This window comes from Stegostoma tigrinum, chromosome 13 (assembly GCF_030684315.1).
Source record: "Stegostoma tigrinum isolate sSteTig4 chromosome 13, sSteTig4.hap1, whole genome shotgun sequence".
Taxonomy (NCBI): domain Eukaryota; kingdom Metazoa; phylum Chordata; class Chondrichthyes; order Orectolobiformes; family Stegostomatidae; genus Stegostoma; species Stegostoma tigrinum.
The window spans coordinates 135,180-155,768 of NC_081366.1; the positions used below are offsets into that span (position 1 = coordinate 135,180).

At 43.6% G+C, this 20,589-nt stretch overlaps 1 protein-coding gene across 3 annotated transcripts in view; it reads right to left on the reverse strand.

Annotated features, from left to right (window-relative positions):
- Positions 1 to 20,589, reverse strand: part of arap3 (ArfGAP with RhoGAP domain, ankyrin repeat and PH domain 3) — a 350,166-nt gene that overhangs the window by 113,980 nt on the left and 215,597 nt on the right. For all 3 annotated transcript variants that reach the window (XM_059650536.1, XM_059650534.1, XM_059650535.1), the window contains 5 exons: positions 18,247 to 18,400; positions 13,071 to 13,173; positions 11,841 to 12,039; positions 6,455 to 6,518; positions 1,761 to 1,924 (listed from right to left, as the gene is read on the reverse strand). In XM_059650536.1, coding sequence (XP_059506519.1) covers positions 1,761 to 1,924; positions 6,455 to 6,518; positions 11,841 to 12,039; positions 13,071 to 13,173; positions 18,247 to 18,400 — 684 coding nt within the window. The remainder of the gene's footprint in view (positions 1 to 1,760; positions 1,925 to 6,454; positions 6,519 to 11,840; positions 12,040 to 13,070; positions 13,174 to 18,246; positions 18,401 to 20,589) is intronic.

Consider the following 20,589-nt stretch of genomic DNA (forward strand, 5'->3'; position numbering starts at 1 on the left):
CATGTCGACCAGACCAGGTAAGCAAGTTTATTTCCTTCCCTGAAGGACATTTGTCAACCAGGTGAACTTTTATGACAATCAGCAATGGTTTCATGATTATCACTCAACTCTTAATTCCAGATTTGTGTTGAATTCAAATTCCACCATCTGCTGTGGCAGGGTTCAAACCTAAAACATTACGTGAGTTTCCTGATTCATGCCTGATTCAATAACAGCCTTTAATTACAATTACAACAGATTTCAAACAGGTCCGGCAAGTCAAGACAGGGCATCCATGAGATGTGATGGCACATCAGCAGTCACAGAATTGGGCTTCAACACAATCTAAAACCTCTTGGCCCTCTATACACCCCACGCAACTATCACCATCAAGCCAGGGGATCAAACCTGGGATAATGGAGAGTGTTGGAGGGCATGCCAGGAGTAGCACCAGGCATACCTAAAACTGAGACGTCATCCTGGTGAAGCTGCAAAACAGAACTTCTTGCACACCAAACAGCAGAGGCAGGAGGTGACAGATAGAGCAAAGTGATTCCACATCCACTAGATTGGATCAAAGCTCTGTAGTCCTGTCACTGCCAGTTGCAAATGGTCGAGGGCTAGTAAACAACTCATTGATGGAGGAAGCTTCACAAACATCGCCATTCTCAATGATGGGAGAACCCACCATGTCAGTGCAAAAAAGACAAGAAAATCTTCAACCATAAGTGCTGAATGGATTGTTCCATCTCAGCCTCTTCCTGAGGACCCCAGCATCACAGGTAATAGTCTTCAATGAATTTGTTTTATTCTAAGTGATATCAAAAAATGGTTAGAGGCACTGGATACTGCAAAATTTATTGTCCCTGACAACATTCTGCCAAAGTGAAGACTTGTGCTCCAGAACTTGCTGTATCCCTGAGCCAGCTGTTCCAGTACAGCTACAAAATTGGCACTCACCCAACAATGTGGAAGATTACCCAAATATGTCCTGCACACAAAAGGCAGGACAAATTCATCTTGGCTAATTATCACCCATCAGTCTACCCTTGATCACCAGTAAAGCGACAGCAGGTGTCATTAAGAGCACTACCAAGCAGCACCTGCTCGGCAATAACTGCTCAGTGACGCCCAGTATAGGCTGTGTCAGGGCCACTCAGCTCTTGATCTCATTCCAGCCTTGGTTCAGACATGGACAAAAAAGCTATCTAATCAAGTGTGACATCGAGGAGCCCCAGCAAAACTGGAATCAATGAGACAACAACAAAGTTGCTGGAAAAGCTCAGCAGATCTGGCAGCATCTGTGAAGGAAAAAACAGAGTTAATGTTTCAAAAATCTCAGAAGAGACATTGGGTGTTGGTGTTTGGCACAAGGCTGTGCACTGACTTGGGTGTTGTTGGGGACATAGAGGTAGGTGCAGGACATCACATAGCACAGATGGGGCATGGAGAATGAAGGAGTGAAAACATTTCATGTTTTAATCTTAACTTTTAAGCTTCAGCTACATTGTTGTAGCTCTGAAAATAGAAGATACTGTGGATACTTCCAAAGTTAACTTCAGGTAGCTGTGATTTCCCCATCCTTGACAAATACTGGACTCAAGCTGACTTACATAGTTACACAGAAATGAACCCAGAATAACTTTTGCACCTTCAGGAAAAGTGACAGCCTTCAGTTTAGTGCCACTCTTACCAGTCTGGCCTCAGTGCATAAGTGATATAATTTTAAAATATGAGTCCAAACTTCACTTCAGTGGCCTCTTGTGTTGAAATTCACTCACCGTACTGGGTGATAAAGGCAATGCAGCTGTCAACAATGATGGGGATATCATTTCTGCTGAGTTGTTGATCACTAAGGGCATTTCCTCGACTGCCTGCAGCTCTCTGAATATCACTACACCAAGCTGAATAATCCAGGCGTGTCACACCATGCAGGTATAATGTTCTATAAATAGAGAGAGAGGGTTACATACCAAGCATCAACTCATTATGATTCCACCTGGTATTACAACGGGGCAAGTCAAATTCCACAATGAAATCTAGCTCAACTGATCAAATTTAGCACAGTAGGTTTTGACTGAAACATGAGAAGACAATGCTGCTGCTATGTTTCAAAAGTAAAACAAAAGTTTATTCACAAAAGAAATAATAATAAAATTAACCAAACCAAGCCATCTAAATATAAGACAACTTGAAGAAGTTCAAAATACGTTAGAACAAAATCCCACCTACTCCCCAATACGATCGCTTTACAATAAATCACAATCTAGAGATGCTTTCCCTCCTTAACAAATCTATAGGTTTGACTGGACCTGCTTTTCCTTGGTGCCTGTCCTGTGAGCTGCAACACTTCTTCCCTCTAATACACTCAAAACTGAGAGCTTAAACTTTCTCAGGCTTACAGTAATCTTCAAAGTTTGAACCAAACAGGCTTGATCTGGACATTTCGCAAGCTATTCTCTTTTACTAAGGTAATTTATCCTTTTAATAGTTCCGAACAATGTCTTTTTCTGTTGAGAATTTATATTTGTATCTAACATGTCTGATCTCTTTCAAACTGAAATGAAAAGCTTATCCCAGATGTTGCTCAGCTAATGGTTTAGTGTTTCTCTCTGCTGTCATAAAACCCTGGCACTATTGATAAACCTCCGTGAACACTTCAAGAGGGTTTGCAGTCCCCTGCTCTCTGACACATATTCATTTAAAATAACAGTTTGTAAAAAGCTGATCCAGTTATTTTTTTAATCCATTTGTAGGATGTTGACACCACTGGCTGGCCAACATTTATTGCCCATCCCTAGTTGTCCTTGAGAAGGTGGTGGTGAGCAGCCTTCTTGAATTGTTGTGGTCCACCAGCTATAGGTTGACCCACAATGCCATTAAGGAGAGAAATCCAGGATTTTGACCCAGTAGCAGTGAAGAATTGGTGATATATTTCCACATCAGGATGTTGAGGATCTTGGAGGGGAACTTGGAGGTGGTAGTATTCCCAAACATCTGCTGATCTTGTCCTTCTAGATGGGAGTAATCGTGGGTTTGAAAGGTGCTGTCTGAAGATCTTTGGTGATTTCTGCAGTGCATCTTGTAGATAGTACACACTGCTGTTACTGAGCGTCAGTGGTGGAGGGAGTGAATGCTTGTGGATATAGTGCCAATAAGGTGAGCTGCTTTCTCTTAGATGGTGTCAAGCTTCTTGAGTGTTGTTGGGGCTATAGTCATTCAGGCAAGTGGGGAGTATTCCATCATATTCCTGGCTTGTGCCGTGTTGATGCTGGACTGACTTTGAGAAGTCATGAAGTGAGGTACTCGCCACAGTATTTCCAGCATCTGGCCTGCTCTTGTAGCCACTGTGCTTATGTGGTCATTCCAGCTGCGTTTCTGATTAATGATAACTCCCACAATGTTGATAGTGGGGGATTCAGTGATGGTAACACCATTGAATATCAACGAGTGATGGTTAGATTGTCTCTTATTGGGGATGGTATAGCCCTGGCATTTGTGTGGCGCAAATATCACTTGCCACTTGTCAGCCTAAGCCTGGATATTGTCCAGATCTTGTTCCATTCGAGCACGGACTGCTTCAGTACCTGAGGAGTCATGAATGGTGCTGAACATTGTGCAATCATCGGTGAACATCCCCACTTCTGACCTTATGATGGAGGGAAGGCCATTGATGAAGCAGCTGAATATGTTGGGCTGAGGAGACTACCCTGAGGAACTCCTGCGGAGATGACTGACCTCCCATATCCATGACCATCTTCCTACATGTCAGGTATGACTCCAACCACTGGAGAGTTTGTCCCCGATACCCATTGATTCCAGTTTTGCTACGGCTTCTTCATGCCATACTCAGTCGAAGGGAGCCTTGATGTCAAGGGCTGTCACTCTCACCTCCCCTCTGGAATTCAGCTCTTTTTTTCATGTTTGATCCAAGTCTGTAATGAGGTCAGAAACTGAGTGGTGCTGGCAGAACCCAAACTGGGCGTCACTGAGCAGGTTATTATTAAGCAGGAGCTGTTTGATAGCTCTGTTAATGGCACCTTCCATCACCGTACTGATGATCGAGAGTAGACTGATGGGGCGGTAACTGGCCCAGTTGGATTTATCCTGGCTTTTTGTATACAGGACATACTTGGCAATATTCCACATTGCTGGGTAGATGCTAGTGTTGTAACTGTACTGGAACAGCTTGGCTAGGGGAGCGGCACGTTCGAAAGCACAAGTCTTCAGTACTATTGACGGAATGCTGTCGGGGCCCGGAGCCTTTGCAGTATCCAGTGTCTCCAACTGTTTCTTGATATGACATGGAGTGAATTGAATTGGCTGAAGACTGGTATCTGTAATGTTGGGGACCACTGGAGGAGGATGAGATGGATCATCCACTAGGTACCTCTGGTTGAAGATTGCTGCGAATGCTTCAGCCTTATCTTTTGCACTAATGTGCTGGGCCCTTCCATCATTGAGGATGGGTATATTTGTGGAGCCGCCTCCTCTACTGAGTTGTTTAATTGTTCACCATCATTCACAACTGGATGTGGCAGTACTGCAGAGCTTAGATCTGATCCATTGGTTGTGGGATCGCATAGCTCTATCTATCCCTTGCTGCTTTTGCCGTTTGGCGTTCAAGTAGTCCTGCTTGGTTGCTTCACCAGGTGACACCTCATCTTCAGATATGCCTGGTGCCGCTCCTGGCATTCCCTCCTTCACTCAGAGGTTGATCCCCTGGCTTGACAGTCATGGTTGAGTGGGGTACATGCCAGACCACGAGGTTACAGATTGTGCTGGAGTGCAATTCTATTGTTATTGATGGCCCACCATGCCTCATTGATGGTCAGTCTTGATTTGCCAGATCTGTGCAAAATCTGTCCCATTTAGCATGGTGATAGAGTCACACAACTTAAGGCAAGTTGTCCTCAATGTGAAGATGGGATTTCGTCTCCATAAGGACTGCGCAGTGGTCACTCTTAGCGATACTGTCATGGACAGATGTAACTGCAGCTGGTAGTTCGGTGAGGATGAGGTCAAGTATTTTTTCCTGCATGTTGATTCCCTCAGCACCTGCTGCAGACCCAGTCTAGCAGCTATCTCCTTTAGGGCACAACCAGCTTGATCAATAGTACTGCTGCTGAGCCACTCTTAGTGGTAGGACATTGAAATCCCCCAGTCAAAGTATGTTTTGTGATTTTGAGATCCTCAGTGCTTCATAAGTGTTGCTCAATATGGAGGACAACTGATTCATCAGCTCAGGGAGGACAGTATGTGGTAATCAGTGGGAGGTTTTCTTGCCCATGAGACTTCATGGGGTCCGGAATCAATGTTGAGGACTTCCAGAGTGACTCCTTCCCGACTGTGTCCCACTTTGCTGTCCCCTCTGCTGGGTTTGTCCTGCCGGTGGAACAGGGCACATGCAGAGATGGTGATGGCAGCGTCTGTGGCATTGCCTGCAAGGTATGATTCTATGTCACGGTGTTACTTCACTCGTCTGTGAGGTAGCTCTCCCAATTATGGCACTAACCCCTAGATGTTAGTGAGGAGGACTTAGCAGACTGAATAGAGCTTTTTCTTCCATTTTCCAGTGACTAGGTCAATGTCAGGTGATCCATCCAGTTTTATTTCATTGAGACTTTGCAGTGATAGGTACAAGTCAGTGGCTTGCTAAGCCATTTCAGAGGGCAACTGAGACTCAACCACATTGCTGTGGGTCTGGAATCACACACAGGCCAGACCAGGTGAGGGTGGCAGATTTCCTCCCTTGATGGGCATGAGTGAACCAGATTTTTTTTTTTCTCTGACAATCGGCAATGATTTCATGGTGATCAGTAGATTCTTAATTCCATGCTTATTTTTAAACAAAAATATTGAATTCAAATTCCACCATCTGCTGCAATGGGATTTGAGTCCAGGTCCACATAATATTCACTGGGCTTCTGCATTAATAGGCTAGTGATAATGCCATTAATGCCCATCCATGCCCAATTTTTAAGCCTCTTCATAAAAATCAACCATACACCACTCGTTCAAAACCCAAACTCTGAAAATATTGCCCCGGCTTTATATTTTCCATGCCATACCAGTAAGTTGTCTTATGGGGACTTAAATGTTCACCACCATACTGTGGAGAACTAAATTTCTGCCAGATGGTCAAAAACAGCCAGGACAGTGTGGGGGAGTGGAGACATGAGCCACATAACCACATTGTTACACTAAAAATAAATGCCTCAAATAATTCAAATAGCTGCCCATTTGCATTTCAGTTTTAAATTACAAGGGAAATAACAATGTGGTTATATAGGGCTACTTGCAATCATTTGTTGTTAGCACAGACAGTAATATCTGGAAAAACGTACAGTGCTCTTGGAGGTCATGGAAAATACTGTTAGCTTAAAGACAGTCAGTGCACGGCATGTAAAATCTGATCATAAAATGTTTTGCATTGCTTTTCAAAACTGCTAGTTTGTTGAATGGCATGTCTTACCTTTCCTTGTCGACCAGTCTTAAAACTTCCTTCTTCTCACTATTTTCATTCAGAATGGTGAAAGCTATTTGTGAAGAAATTGCAACACACAAAGTAACAATGAGATCTGTATTATGTGGATATACCCAACAGGCATTGTTATAAAAACAGATTGAGAACTGGGTTAATGTTCTGAAGAACTGATGCCATACATATTAAAATATTGATACAGACAGGTTTTTGGAGTAAACCCTTTCTACTCCTCAACCCCGCATACTGGCTCCACATTCTTTTGACCATGAAGTGTACGAGCAGAAGTGGGCCATTCAGCCCACTGGATCTGCTCTGCTATACAATGTGTGATGGTCCCCTTGTTCAATATGTGAGCTCAGGGATATGGCTGATGTCACTGACTCCTACACATGCAGGAAATGTGTCCAGCTGCAGCTCTTGTTAGGCCACATGACGGCTCTGGAGCTGTGGATGGGCTCACTTTGGAGCATCCACGATGCTGAAGAAATCATGGATAGCACAATCAGCAAATTGATCACACCACAGATTAGGATTGTTGAGGGAAAAGGGAATGGGTGATCAATAGGCAGGGAAAAAAAATAGCAGGAAGGCAGTGCAGGTGTTCCCTGCGGCCATCTCCCTCCAAAACAGGTATACTGTTTCGGATATTGTTGGGGGAGATGGCTCACCAGGGGAAAGCAGCAGTAGCCAGGTTCATGGCACCGTGGCTGGCTCTGCTGTACAGAAGGGCGGGAAAAAGAGTGGAAGGGCTATAGTCATTGGGGATTCAATTGTAAGGGGAGTAGATAGGCGTTCTGTGGTCAAAAATAAGACTCCTGAATGGTATGTTGCCTCCCAGGTCTAGGGGTCAGGAACGTCTCAGATTGGCTGCCAGGTATTCTGAAGGTGGGGGCGCGGTGAACAGTCTGCTGTTGTGGTGCATATAGGCACCAATGATATAGGTGAAAAATGGGATGAGGTCCTACAAGCAGAATTTAGGCAGTAAGGAGCCAAGTTAAAAAGTAGGACCTCAGGGGTAGTAATCTCAGGATTGCTACCAGTGACATGTACTAGTCAGAGCAGAAATGAAAGAATAGGCAGGATAAATGAGTGGCTTGAGAGATGGCGCAGGAGGGAGGGTTTCAGATTTTTGGGACATTGGGGCTGGTTCTAGGGGAGGTGGGACTATTACAAATCGGACAGTCTACACCTGGGCAGGGCTGGAACTAATGTCCAAGGGCATGCTTTTGCTAACGCTGTTGGGGAGTGTTTAAACTAATGTGGCAGGGAGATGGGAACCAAATGAAGAGGTTAGTGGACAGTAAGGAGGTAGTATCTAAAGCCTGTAAGGAACTAGATAATGAAGTCAGTGTGACCAAGGGGAAGAGTAGGCAGAGAGCAGATGATGAGCGCAAAGGGACAGGTGGTCTGAGGTGTATTTGTTTTAATGCGAGAAGTATAGCAGGTAAGGCAGGTGAACTTAGGGCTTGGATTAGTACCTGGGTGTATGACGTTATTGCTATTACTGAGACTTGGGTGAGAGAAGAGCAAGATTGGCAACAAAATATCCCAGGATATAGATGCTTCGGTGGGATAGAGAGGGAGGTAAAAGGGGTGGAGCATTACTGGTCAAACAACTATGCTGAAGGAGCGCACTATGGAGGACTCGAGCAGTGACGCAATTTGGGCAGAGCTCAGAAATAGGAAGGGTGCAATGTTGGGGCTGTACTAAAGGCCCCCCACACAGCAAGTATGAGATAGAGACAAATATGTAGACAGATTATGGAAAAATGTAGGAGCAAGAGGGTGGTGGTGATAGGAGAATTTAATTTTCCCAATATTGTTTGGGATTCACTTAGTGTTAGGGCTTTAGATGGAGCAGAATTTGTAAGGAGCAGCCAGGAGGGTTTTCTAGAGCAGTATGTAAATGGTCCAACTCGGGAAGGGGCCAAACTAGACCTGGTGTTGGGGAATTAGCCCGACCAAGTGGTTGAAGTTTCACTAGCGGATTACTTTGGGAATAGTGATCACAATTCCGTATGTTTTTGAATACTGATGGGCAAAGACAAGAGTGGTCCCAAAGGAAGAGTGCTGACTTGGGGGAAGGCCAACTATAGCAAAACTCAGCAAGAGCTAAGGAATGTGGATTGGGAGCAGCTGTTTGAGGGTAAATGCACATTTGATTTGTGAGAGGCTTTTAAAGAGAGGTTGATTCGAGTGCAGGATAGGCATGTCTCTTTGAAAATGAGGAACAGAAAGGGCAAGATTAGGGAGCGATGCATGACAGGTGAAATTGTGAGATGAGCAAAATGGAAAAAGGAAGCATAGATATGGTCCGGGCGACTGAAAACAAACAAAGCTTTGGAAGAATATCGGGAAAGTAGGACCAATCTGAAATGACGAATTAAGAGGGCTAAAAGGGGTCATGAAATATCTTTAGCAAACAGGGTTAAGGAAAATTCCAAAGCCTTTAATTCATACATAAGGGGCAAGAAGGTAACTAGAGAAAGGGTTGACACACTCAAGGACAAAGAAGGGAAGTTATGCGAGGAGTCAGAGGAAATAAGTGGGATTCTTAATGAGTACTTTGCGTCAGTATTCACTGGGGAAAGGGACATGGTGGATGTTGAGATTAGGGATGGAAGTTTGATTACTCTAGGTAAAGTCAGCATTGCAGGGGAGGGGAAGTATTGGAAATTCTAAAAAGCATTAGGGTGGACAAGTCCCCAGGTCCGGATGGGATCTATCCCAGGTTAGAAGGAAGCAAGAGAAGAAATACCTGGGGCTTTAACAGATACCTTTGCAGCATCATTCAGCATGGGTGAAGTCCCAGAGGGATGGAGAATTGCTTATGTTGTCCCCTTGTTTAGGAAGGGTAGCAAAGATAATCCAGGTAATTATAGACTGGTGAGCCTAACGTCAGTGGTGTGGAAACTGCTGGAGGAGAAGCCGAGGGATAGGATCTATTTACAATTGAAAGAAAATGGGCTTATTAATGACAGGCAGCATGGTTTTGTGCAGGGAAGGTCATGTCTTCCCAACTTGATAGAACTCTTTGAGGAAGTGGCAAAGTTGATAGATGAGGGAAGGGCTGTGGATAACATATACATGGACTTCAGTAAGGTGTTTGATAAGGTTCCCCGTGGTAGGCTGATGGAGAAAGTAAAGTCCCATTGGGTCCAGGTTGGACTAGCTAGATGGATAGAGAACTGGCTGGGCAACCGGAGACAGACAGTTGCAGTGGAAGGGAGTTTCTCAAATTGGAGAACTGTGACCAGTGGTGTTCCACAGGGATCCGTGTTGGGACCACTGTTGTTTGTGATATACATAAATGACCTGGAGGAAGATATGGATGGTCTGATTAGTAAGTTTGCAGACGATACTAAGATTGGTAGAGTAGCAGATAGTGAAGGGGACTATCGGAGAATGTAGCAGAATGTAGATAGATTGGAGAGTTGGGCGGAGAAATGGCAGATGGAGCTCAATCTAGGCAATTGCAAGGTGTTGCATTTTGGAAGATCCAATTCAAGAGCAAACTATACGGTAAATGGAAAAGCTCTGGGGAAAATTGATACACAGAGAGATCTGGATGTTCAGGTCCATTGTATCCTGAAGGTGGCAACTCAGATCGATAGAGTGGTCAAGAAGGTATATGGTATGCTTTCATTCATCAGGTGGGGTATTGAGTGCAAGAGTTAGCAGGCCATGTTACAATTGTATAGCACTTTGGTTCAACCACATTTGGAATACGGCGTACAGTTCTGGTCGCCACATTACCAAAAGAATGTGGATGCTTTGGAGAGGGTGCAGAGGGGTTTCACCTGGATGTTGCCTGGTATGAAGGGCACTAGCTATAAAGAGAGGTTGAGGGGGTCCTGTTTGAGGTTTACAAAATCATGAGAGGTGTCAACAGGGTGGATGGCAAGAAGTTTTTTTCCCCAAAGTGGGGAACCCAATTACTAGGGGTCACGATTTCAAGATGAGAGGGGAAATGTTTACAGGAGATATGCATGGCAAGCTCTTTACGCAGAGGGTGGTGGTTGCTTGTTACAGGTTGCCAGCAGAGGTGGTAGAGGTGGGCACGATAGTGTTATTTAAGATGTATCTAGACAGATACATGAATGGGCAGGGAGCAGAGGGATAGAGATCCTTGGAAAATAGGCGACAGGTTTAGATAGAGGATATGGATTGGCGCGGGCTTGGAGGGCTGTAGGGTCTGTTTAACAATAAAAGGAAAAAAAAACTCAAAAAAAAAACTATTAGACCATGGCCGGTCTGATCACACTCAACTCCACTTCCTTGCCTTTTCTCCATAACCCTTGGTTCCCTTACTGATTGAAAATTTTCAGTCTCAATGTTGAATATATTTAATGACCCAGCCACGACAGTCCTCAATGGCAATGAATCCACAGTTTCACAACCCTCTGACAAAAGACCTGCTCATGCCTGTCCCTGAATTTTCTGAGATTATTCCATCTGGTCTTAGACTCTCCCAAAGAGGAAAATAACTTTTCCACATCTATCCTGTCAAAGCCCCTAAGAATCTTTCTGTTTGTATGAGGTCTTCTCTCATTCTCCTAAACTGCATTAAGTACATGCCCTGCCTCATAAAATTTTCCTTCCATACCTGCTATCAGCCTCGTGACCCTTCTCTGGACTGCCTCCAATGCCAGCATGTTATTCCTTAGATAAGGAGTAATAAACTGGTCAAAGTATCCAGCTGTGTTTTAACTCCTGCCTTGTGCTGTTTTAGCAAGATCTCCCTATTTTTCTCCTTCAATCCCTTTGAAATAGATATTGCTTTTGCTTTCTCCGTTCCCTGCTTGCACTCTAGTTTTTGTAATACATGCATGAGGGCTCCCAGGTCCCTCTATTCTGCAGCCTTCTGCAGTCATTCAGAATTGTGATACATAGAAATTGATAGAATCAGAAAAATTACAATTTCCAGAGCTATGCATGTAGATACCATGCAGTGGGGGAACATACATTTGATCTAATTCCACATATCTCTCTCAAGAGGGTGAGCTGGTGAAACGTGCCCCATTATTGTTCAGAGGCACAGGGAAAGATTCTCTTGCACAGTACATTGTGGTCATGTTTTTCATGCGTGATTGATATTCACTTAAAATTGTCTGACTTGGGGAAGAGAGTGCATGGTTTTTCCTTCCAAAGTGACTGACAGTCCACAGAGCTTCCAATTCTGAATGCAGAGCCATAGTATTCCCAGTATCACAAAGGATTTCAAAAATAATAAATACAGGCTTTTTACATAAATAAAATACATGCTTTCAAAGATTAATTGAGAATTGATAAAATACAAAATCTTTGTAATTATCTTTTTAGAACAAACGTAAGCCAAACCAACCACTGGAATCTCAGTGTTAATGTCACTCACTCAGCTCTTGGAGTCTCCTGAGGTTGACAATCTCTTCCTCCAATCCACCTTCTTCTGAGTAGAATTTCAGGTTGGATTTGTTAAGTATGAACCAGCCTTTGTGCCATTGTCCAGGATTTCGCATGGATTTATAACATAGCTTTCCAATGCGATCAAAATGGCAATTCAACAAGCTATGCAGACTCAAATCAGTGAAGCCCTAAATCAAGGGAGACAAGACAATTTGACAAAGTCAATTTGAACAGTAATTTCCTTAATATCGTTATATTTCTGGAAAGCTTTACAGAGTCTTATACAGAAACAATGTTATAATTGTTTGATATCATTCAGTAGCACTAATTGATTGTTTTCAGTGGCAGAACTACAACTCTGACAATAAAAATAAAGCATACTGGAAATATTACATCAATAAGTCAACTTAAAGAAAATTTGCAGGTTATATTAGATTTCTTGATGGATCCATCAAGAGGGCTTCTCATCAAAAGAAAATCATACAACCTTATGAATAATGTTAAGATACCTCTAAATTTTGCATAACATTGAAGGATCATGACCATTAAATAAAAGTAAATACAAAGACAAAGGCAAATAAAACATGGCACAAGCTGGCTCCAATCTGAAATCAAGCGAATGGAAGACGATTGGACCCAACTGTCAGGAAAATATTATGTTTGGAAACGTAAAGTGCTTGCAGTTCAATATCTCTTGAGGAGATATTGAGGAATATTTTTGAGGAATCAATTACATCATCTAAGACTGGAGTGATATCTGGACCAGACAAAATGAGACTTTTGACTAGATTTCATTGCTAATAGAACCCACCAAACCCCTATGGCGTAGAAACTGGCTATTCAGTCCATCAAGTCCAAACAATCCTCTGAAGAGCATCCTACCCACACCTATGCCCCTATTTTACACTTCCTATGGTTAACCCATTTTGCCTAGACATAATGGGCAATTTCCCATGGCCAACCCACTCTGCCTGCACTGTTTAGGGCTGTAGGAGGAAACCAGAGCATCCAGATACAGACACAGGGAGAATGTGCAAATTCCACACAGTCACCGAAGAGAGAAAGTGAACCCAGGTCCCTAGGACTATGCAGCAACAGTGCAAACAACTGAGCTACAACGCCACCCTAATCCCCTATGAAGTTCAGATAAATAATGTGGGAAGGTGACACTAACATGGTTCTTATAGGATGTACAGTACATTTCATAAGCATGAGGTACCTTTGCCACAGAACTTGTCCACACCTGTAGGCTGTCAGGGTTATCCGTGCCAAACTGAAAGAGCTTTTCTGAAGTGAGAAAAATTTCAAAAGTGTATCGAAACCTAATGAAGATAGAAGAAACAAGCAGACTGATTGAGACTCCAGAATTTTCTCAAACTATTTAAAACAGAATCATGACCTGGTGAAGACATTGAGTAAAATACCGTGTTCTGGCATTTAAATAGTTAAGAGTGAGAAGAACAGGACTAGCTGATTTATGTCAAAAGCTAACAGCTCTGCTCATGGATATAGACAAAGGATGAATGCCCAACACACATGAAATTTCTATTTTTTAACATGGTGGAGCATCCTTGTTTTTAAAGTTGGATAGTTTCATCGAAAACAGAAATAATAACTGTCAATCAAATGTTGGTTACTCCAGTAATTTGACAACTAAAAACTCATTGTTGATGGTGCTCAATTTCACGAGGGTACTGCAATAAATGATGCAAAAGTTATTCATTAATTTATGACATATTAAGGCCAGGGTTGGTCAGCGTTAAGGAGCCCTTGAATTTGTCATTTCAGAATTTCTGTCCAGCAAAGTAATTCTTTCGTCAATGATGCACACAGCAATGTTTTGGATTGTTTCAAGTTTTACAGAAAATAGAATGTATATGACACAAGCCAGTACTGATATGAAAAGAGAAATTGCTGGAAAAACTCAGCAAATCTGGCAGCAGCTGTGGGCAGAAAAACAAGTCAACGTTTCGAGTCCAGTGAAAAAGGTAACTGGACCCAAAGTGTTAACTCTGCACTCTCTGATGCTATTCGACCTATTGAGTTTCTTCCAGATTTCCAGAATTCGCAATTCCTAGTATTTTTTTGTCCATGATTGATATAGAACATAGAAGATTACAGCACAGTACAGGCCCTTCGTCCCTCAATGTTGTGCCGACCTGTCATACCGATCTCAAGCCCATCTAACCTGCACTATTCCATGTACGTCCATATGCTTATCCAATGGCGACTTAAATGCACCTAAAGTTGGTGAATCTACTACCGTTGCAGGCAAAGCGTTCCATTCCCTTACTACTCTCTGAGTAAAGAAACTACCTCTGACATCTGTCCTATATCTTTCGCCCCTCAATTTAAAGCTATGCCCCCTTGTGCTCGCCGTCACCATCCTAGGAAAAAGGCTCTCCCTATCCAGCCTATCTAACCCTCTGATTATTTTATATGTTTCAATTAAGTCACATCTCAACCTTCTTCTCTCTAATGAAAACAGCTCAAGTCCCTCAGCCTTTCCTCGTAAGACCTTCCCTCCATACCAGGCAACATCCTAGTAAATCTCCTCTGCACCCTTTCCAAAGCTTCCACATCCTTCTTATAATGCGGTGACCAGAACTGTAGGCAATACTCCAAGTGCGGCCGCACCAGAGTTTTGTACAGCTTCACCATAACCTCTTGGTTCCGGAACTCGATCCCTCTATTAATAAAAGCTAAAACACTGTATGCCTTCTTAACAGCCCTGTCAACCTGGGTGACAACTTTCAAGGATATAGTAGTGGCTAGAATCTAAAGAAAGCATGAAAAAGAGTTTCAGCAGCAGAATGAGCCGCCAGTGCTGGAAGCTCACCTACACGACACATTAAATACACACAGAGTCTGGAAGTGGCCAATTAGAAAGTTATATTGGAGAAAGTCTGGATCGGTCTTACTGGCACCATTTCGAGGTTCAAGACCCCTTTTCATTCCAATCCCAACGATCACAGTAAAAACAACAGCTATATGAAATGATGTGGCCAAGGGATATTGAACCCCAGCAAGGAACTCATAAGTGATACTAGGCCCAGGAGATGCTGCAAAAGTGAACACATGGCTGATCATGCTCCTCAGGCTTACATTCCATTTCATGGGGATCAACATTGTTTCAATTGCGAGTGCTGGAGGGCATGCTAGAAGCAGGCATACCTAAAAATGAGGTGTCAACCAGGTGAAGCTGCAGTGCAGAATGACTTGTTTGCCAAACAACTATGGCAAAATACAGCAGAAAATGTTCAATAATTGCACAATCAACAGACCAGATCTAAGCTCTGTGGTACTACCACATCTAGTCATGAATGTGGTGAACAATTAAAGAACTCACTAGAGGAGGATTCTCGACAAATATCCTGAACGTCATTTATGGGAGAGCCCAATGTATCAGTGTAAAAAAACAGGCTGAATCATTCACAGCAATCTTCAATCAGAAGTGCCAGACATGTGAAGTGGATGTCTCTAAGATTATGACGACAAGTTGGTGATGTGGCCTTGATAATTCCTCAAGCTCTGCTCCATGCAGAGCTGGGCTGAGAAATGGCAGATGGAGTTCAACCTGGATAAATGCGAGGTGATACATTTTGGAAGGTCAAACTTAAATGCTGAATATAGGATTAAAGGCAGGATTCTCAGCAGTGTAGAGGAACAGCGGGATCTTGGTGTTCAAGTGCATAGCTCCCTCAAAGTTGCCACCCAAGTGGATAAGGTTGTTAAGAAAGCATATGGTGTTTTGGCTTTCATTAATGGGGGATCGAGTTTAAGAGCCGTGAGGTTATGCTGCAGCTCTACAAAACCCTGGTGAGACCACACTTGGAATATTGTGTCCATTTCTGGTTGCCCTATTATAGGAAAGATGTGGAGGCTTTGGAGAGGGTGCAAAGGAGGTTTACCAGGATGCAGTGTCCTCAGGTTCTTTTTTGTCGGGCCATTTAGTACAAGAGCAGGGAAGTGATGTTGAACTTGTATCAGATTCCTGTTAGACCTCACCTGAAGGACTGCCTACAGCTATGAGCACTACATTATACAAAAGAAATGAACAGGTTGGAGCGTGCAGAAGTGATTTGCAAAATGATCAAGAATGAGAAATCTCTGTTAAGAAGACAGATCAAAAAAAAGGGACAGTTCTTGGTTGAGAGGCAATTTGACAGAGTCATGAGTGGGCTGGACATAATAGATAAGGAGAAGCTGTTCCCACTTATAAATGGTCCAAGAATGAGAGGACATAGAATTGAAGTTACATGTAAATAAAGCAAGGGGGATTTGAGGAAAAACATTTTCATTTAGCAAATTCAACATTATTGCCACGCTCTCATTTTCAAGATAGAAAATGGAGGGCAGAGTTTAACCTGAAGGCCAACATACCTCAGACAAAGGTCAAGTCAAAGAAGGATCCTCATGGTGACCCCAACAAGAGCAGGGATTGAACTTAGGCTGATAGATATCACTCTACGTGACATGTTAGTCATACAGCCAACTAAGCTAACTGTTCAACAAGTATAGCAAGAGTCTAGAATGTACTTCCCAGAAATGTGTTGGAGATAGGTTCAATTGAGAAATTTAAAAGGTCAGTGAATGGTTTAGGGTTAGTGTGGAAATAAAAATAATGCAAAGAATTCTGTGATTCCACGATGAACAACTTCAGCGAACAGCTTCAGTTCTTCACTTTGTTAACAATTTGCAGCCCCCTACTTCACAACTTCCCCTCCCCCACAAACACTAGTGACAGCCATGTCTTGTTGACTTTGCTCTAAACAGTCTGAGCCTATTTCTCCTTTTCACGCTAATATCTACACCTATTATAAAGCAATACCTCTCTTTCATCACCATTATCATCACCTTTGCCTCTCTGTGGAAACCCTCATGATCTGTTCCACTTGCTCTTCCTCTCAGTCTGTCAACAGCATAAAAAACACCATATGGTTCCAGTTCCAGGTCATACCAGGCTCGAAACATGAAGTCAGTTTCTTATTCCTCAGATGCTGCAAGACCATAGAACCACAGAAATGATATATCACAGAAACAAGCCATTTGGCCCTTCTTCTCTTGCAGACTCAAAAACTCCCAAAGAGACTTTCTAAGCAGCAAGTACTGGAGCACAAGTGTTCAGTACTAATGCCAGAATGTTCTTAGGGCCTATAACCTTCGCAATAGCCAGTGCCTCCAATCATTTCTTGATAACATGTGGAGTCAATCAAATTGGCTGAAGATTGGTATCTGTGATGCTGAGAACAGCGGGAGAGCTGGTAAAGAACAGATGCCAGGAACTGCCCCACATGGAGGTGCCATTGAAGGGAAAGAAGCCAAAATAACTGCAAATGCTGTAAATCAGGAACACAAATAGACGCTGCTGGAAAAGTTCAGCAGGTCTGGTAGGATCTGTGATAAAAAAAATCAAAGTTAATGTTTTGAGGTTCTGAGGAAGGGTCACTGGACTCAAAACGTTGACTCCGATTTTTTTTTTCTTCACAGGTACTTCCAAACCTACTGACCTTGCCCAGCAACTTCTGTTTTTTGTGCCATTAAAGGGTATGTGAATAACAGTTCTGATATGCTGAGGTAAAGGCAAAGGCAAAGTCCTCTGGGTGAAGGGGACAATGGGGTAAAGGAGCAGGGTGTTGTGTCTGAACCACATGAATGACTTTGCTTCATGTGGTCCTTTCAAGAAGATATTGAGCCTGTGGAAAGTATGTACTATCAGTCTGGCATTCATCTACACTGGTAAAGATAGAAGCACTCTGCCATGCCCAAAATCACAGCAGGCCAGTAGTCGGCCCTAATTGAGATATTAAATATTTAAAGTGACTGTCCCCCTTTGTGGTACATGCCACCAAACTCAAGTCACTGCTGGAAAACTTCCCTGATGGTTTGACAATATCAACGAGCTGTCCATTTCCGGCTAGTTTCTTACCTCTCCACCTCTGCTCCTGCCACCATGGAACTCGTGAAATTCTACTCACAGTGTCATGAGTTCATTATGATATAGATGAAGTTAGGGTTAGGGGCACCCCTGTCTGATTGCCTCATAACTCAGTAGCTCAATAAACTGCACATTTGTCTTATGAGGGTAATCAGACAGGGCCAGGGAATAATGCAGACTTGGCCAAATCACCTACATCCTGCCAATCAATAGAGATTTTAAGAAGTCTACTCCATGTGCTGGTGGATACACTCAAAGTTAAATATTCAGCAGATCTGAAGAAATAAGAAACTAAATTGGATTAACAAAATCATATGCATAATTGATGATACTTTTTAACTGACAAAACTGCCTATGCATTATAAAACATTGTTGCCTGTGTTGTCTCCATTTTTACAGTGTCTACATGCTCTTCAACCAACTGTTACAAAACAAAAACCGATTAATTCCCCAGTACCTGTCTGTAGGACCAGAGTTGGCCAATGATTGTGGTCTGCTCACTCCAATACAAACAATGTCATTCATTTCAATTTTCCCAATTGGTTCAGTACTTTTATCTGTTTCATAGAAAAGAAGTGACCTGTCCAAAGAGCACCACTGCTTCTGGAATTCTGAGGGAAAACATGCACATGGTCAATTTAAAATTTAATATTTGCAGTAAGAAGCCTTTTAATTCAAACAATAATTTGTTTCCATGAGTAACAAAGGGGCTCATTATAGGTAAGAGACTTTTTTTCACCTCTGGGGTATGGGTTTAAATTGTACCCAGGCTGAGAACGGAAAGTATTCTTCATGACTGTAAAAGGCCAATGTCAAACATGTTTGAACAGGTTTAACCCAGAATGTAATGAGTTTGGATCTAGAGCTTTCAGTCACTTATTTGAGAGCAATTGCAAATCTTCCTGGTATGTGGTATGTTAATATTTTTCAGGAATTGTTAAGATTATTCAACCATGATTAAGGAACAATATTTACATATGTATGTACAAACATTTAACTGGAGTGTGATATCACACACTGAAGTACAGGGAACCATAAGAAGTAATGAAAGCTCTACTGTTGAGGTATTTTCCAAATCAACCTGTTTAGAGAAATTGTGATACACCTCCAGAACAGCTGGGACTTGAACCTGAAATCTTCCCAGTCAGAGGTAGGAACAATACCACTGGACCACAAGAACCCGAGTTCCCATGTTGACTGAAAATCTGATTATTTCAGCTGGGAACCACAAGGTATTACAGCTTGGAACCTGCCATTCTTAACACTGTCCAGTTAGTGAATTCAATTTTCACAATAATTGTTAATTCTTAATTGTCTCAAATAACTAAGATTAGATGATAAAAATGGCCATGCCAACACCACCCATATCCTAACATTATGTATCAGAGATAATGGGAACTGCAGATGCTGGAGAATCTAAGATAATAAAATGTGAGGCTGGATGAACACAGCAGGCCAAGCAGCATCTCAGGAGCACAAAAGCTGACATTTCGGGCCTAGACCCTTCATCAGAGAGGGGATGGGGTGAGGGTTCTGGAATAAATAGGGAGAGAGGGGGAGGCAGATCGAAGATGGAGAGAAAAGAAGATAGGTGGAGAGGAGAGTATAGTTGGGGAGGTAGGGAGGGGATAGGTCAGTCCAGGGAAGACGGACAGGTCAAGGAGGTGGGATGAGGTTAGTAGGTAGATGGGGGTGCGGCTTGGGGTGGGAGGAAGGGATGGGTGAGAGGAAGAACCGGTTAGGGAGGCAGAGACAGGTTGGACTGGTTTTGGGATGCAGTGGGTGGGGGGGAAGAGCTGGGCTGGTTGTGTGGTGCAGTGGGTGGAGGGGACGAACTGGGCTGGTTTAGGGATGCAGTAGGGGAAGGGGAGATTTTGAAACTGGTGAAGTCCACATAGATACCATTAGGCTGCAGGGTTCCCAGGCGGAATATGAGTTGCTGTTCCTGCAACCTACGGGTGGCATCATTGTGGCACTGCAGGAGGCCCATGATGGACATGTCATCTAAAGAATGGGAGGGGGAGTGGAAATGGTTGGCGACTGGGAGGTGCAGTTGTTTGTTGCGAACTGAGCGGAGGTGTTCTGCAAAGCGGTCTCCAAGCCTCCGCTTGGTTTCCCCAATGTAGAGGAAGCCACACCGGGTACAGTGGATGCAGTATACCACATTGGCAGATGTGCAGGTGAACCTCTGCTTAATGTGGAATGTCATCTTGGGGCCTGGGTTAGGGGTGAGGGAGGAGGTGTGGGGGCAAGTGTAGCATTTCCTGGTTGCAGGGGAAGGTGCCGGGTGTGGTGGGGTTGGAGGGTAGTGTGGAGCGAACAAGGGAGTCACAGAGAGAGTGGTCTGTCCGGAAAGCAGGCAGGGGTGGGGATGGAAAAATGTCTTGGGTGGTGGGGTCGGATTGTAGATGGCGGAAGTGTCGGAGGATGATGCGTTGTACCCGAAGGTTGGTGGGGTGGTGTGTGAGAACGAGGGGGATCGCCCTTGACCGCATCTCCCGCATTTCCCGCAACACATCCCTCACACCCCGCCCCCGCCACAACCGCCCATAGAGGATCCCCCTCGTTCTCACACACCACCCCACCAACCTCCGGATACAACGCATCATCCTCCGACACTTCCGCCATCTACAATCCGACCCCACCACCCAAGGCATTTTTCTATCCCCACCCCTGTCTGCTTTCCGGACAGACCACTCTCTCCATGACTCCCTTGTTCGCTCCACACTGCCCTCCAACCCCACCACACCCGGCACCTTCCCCTGCAACCGCAGGAAATGCTACACTTGCCCCTACACCT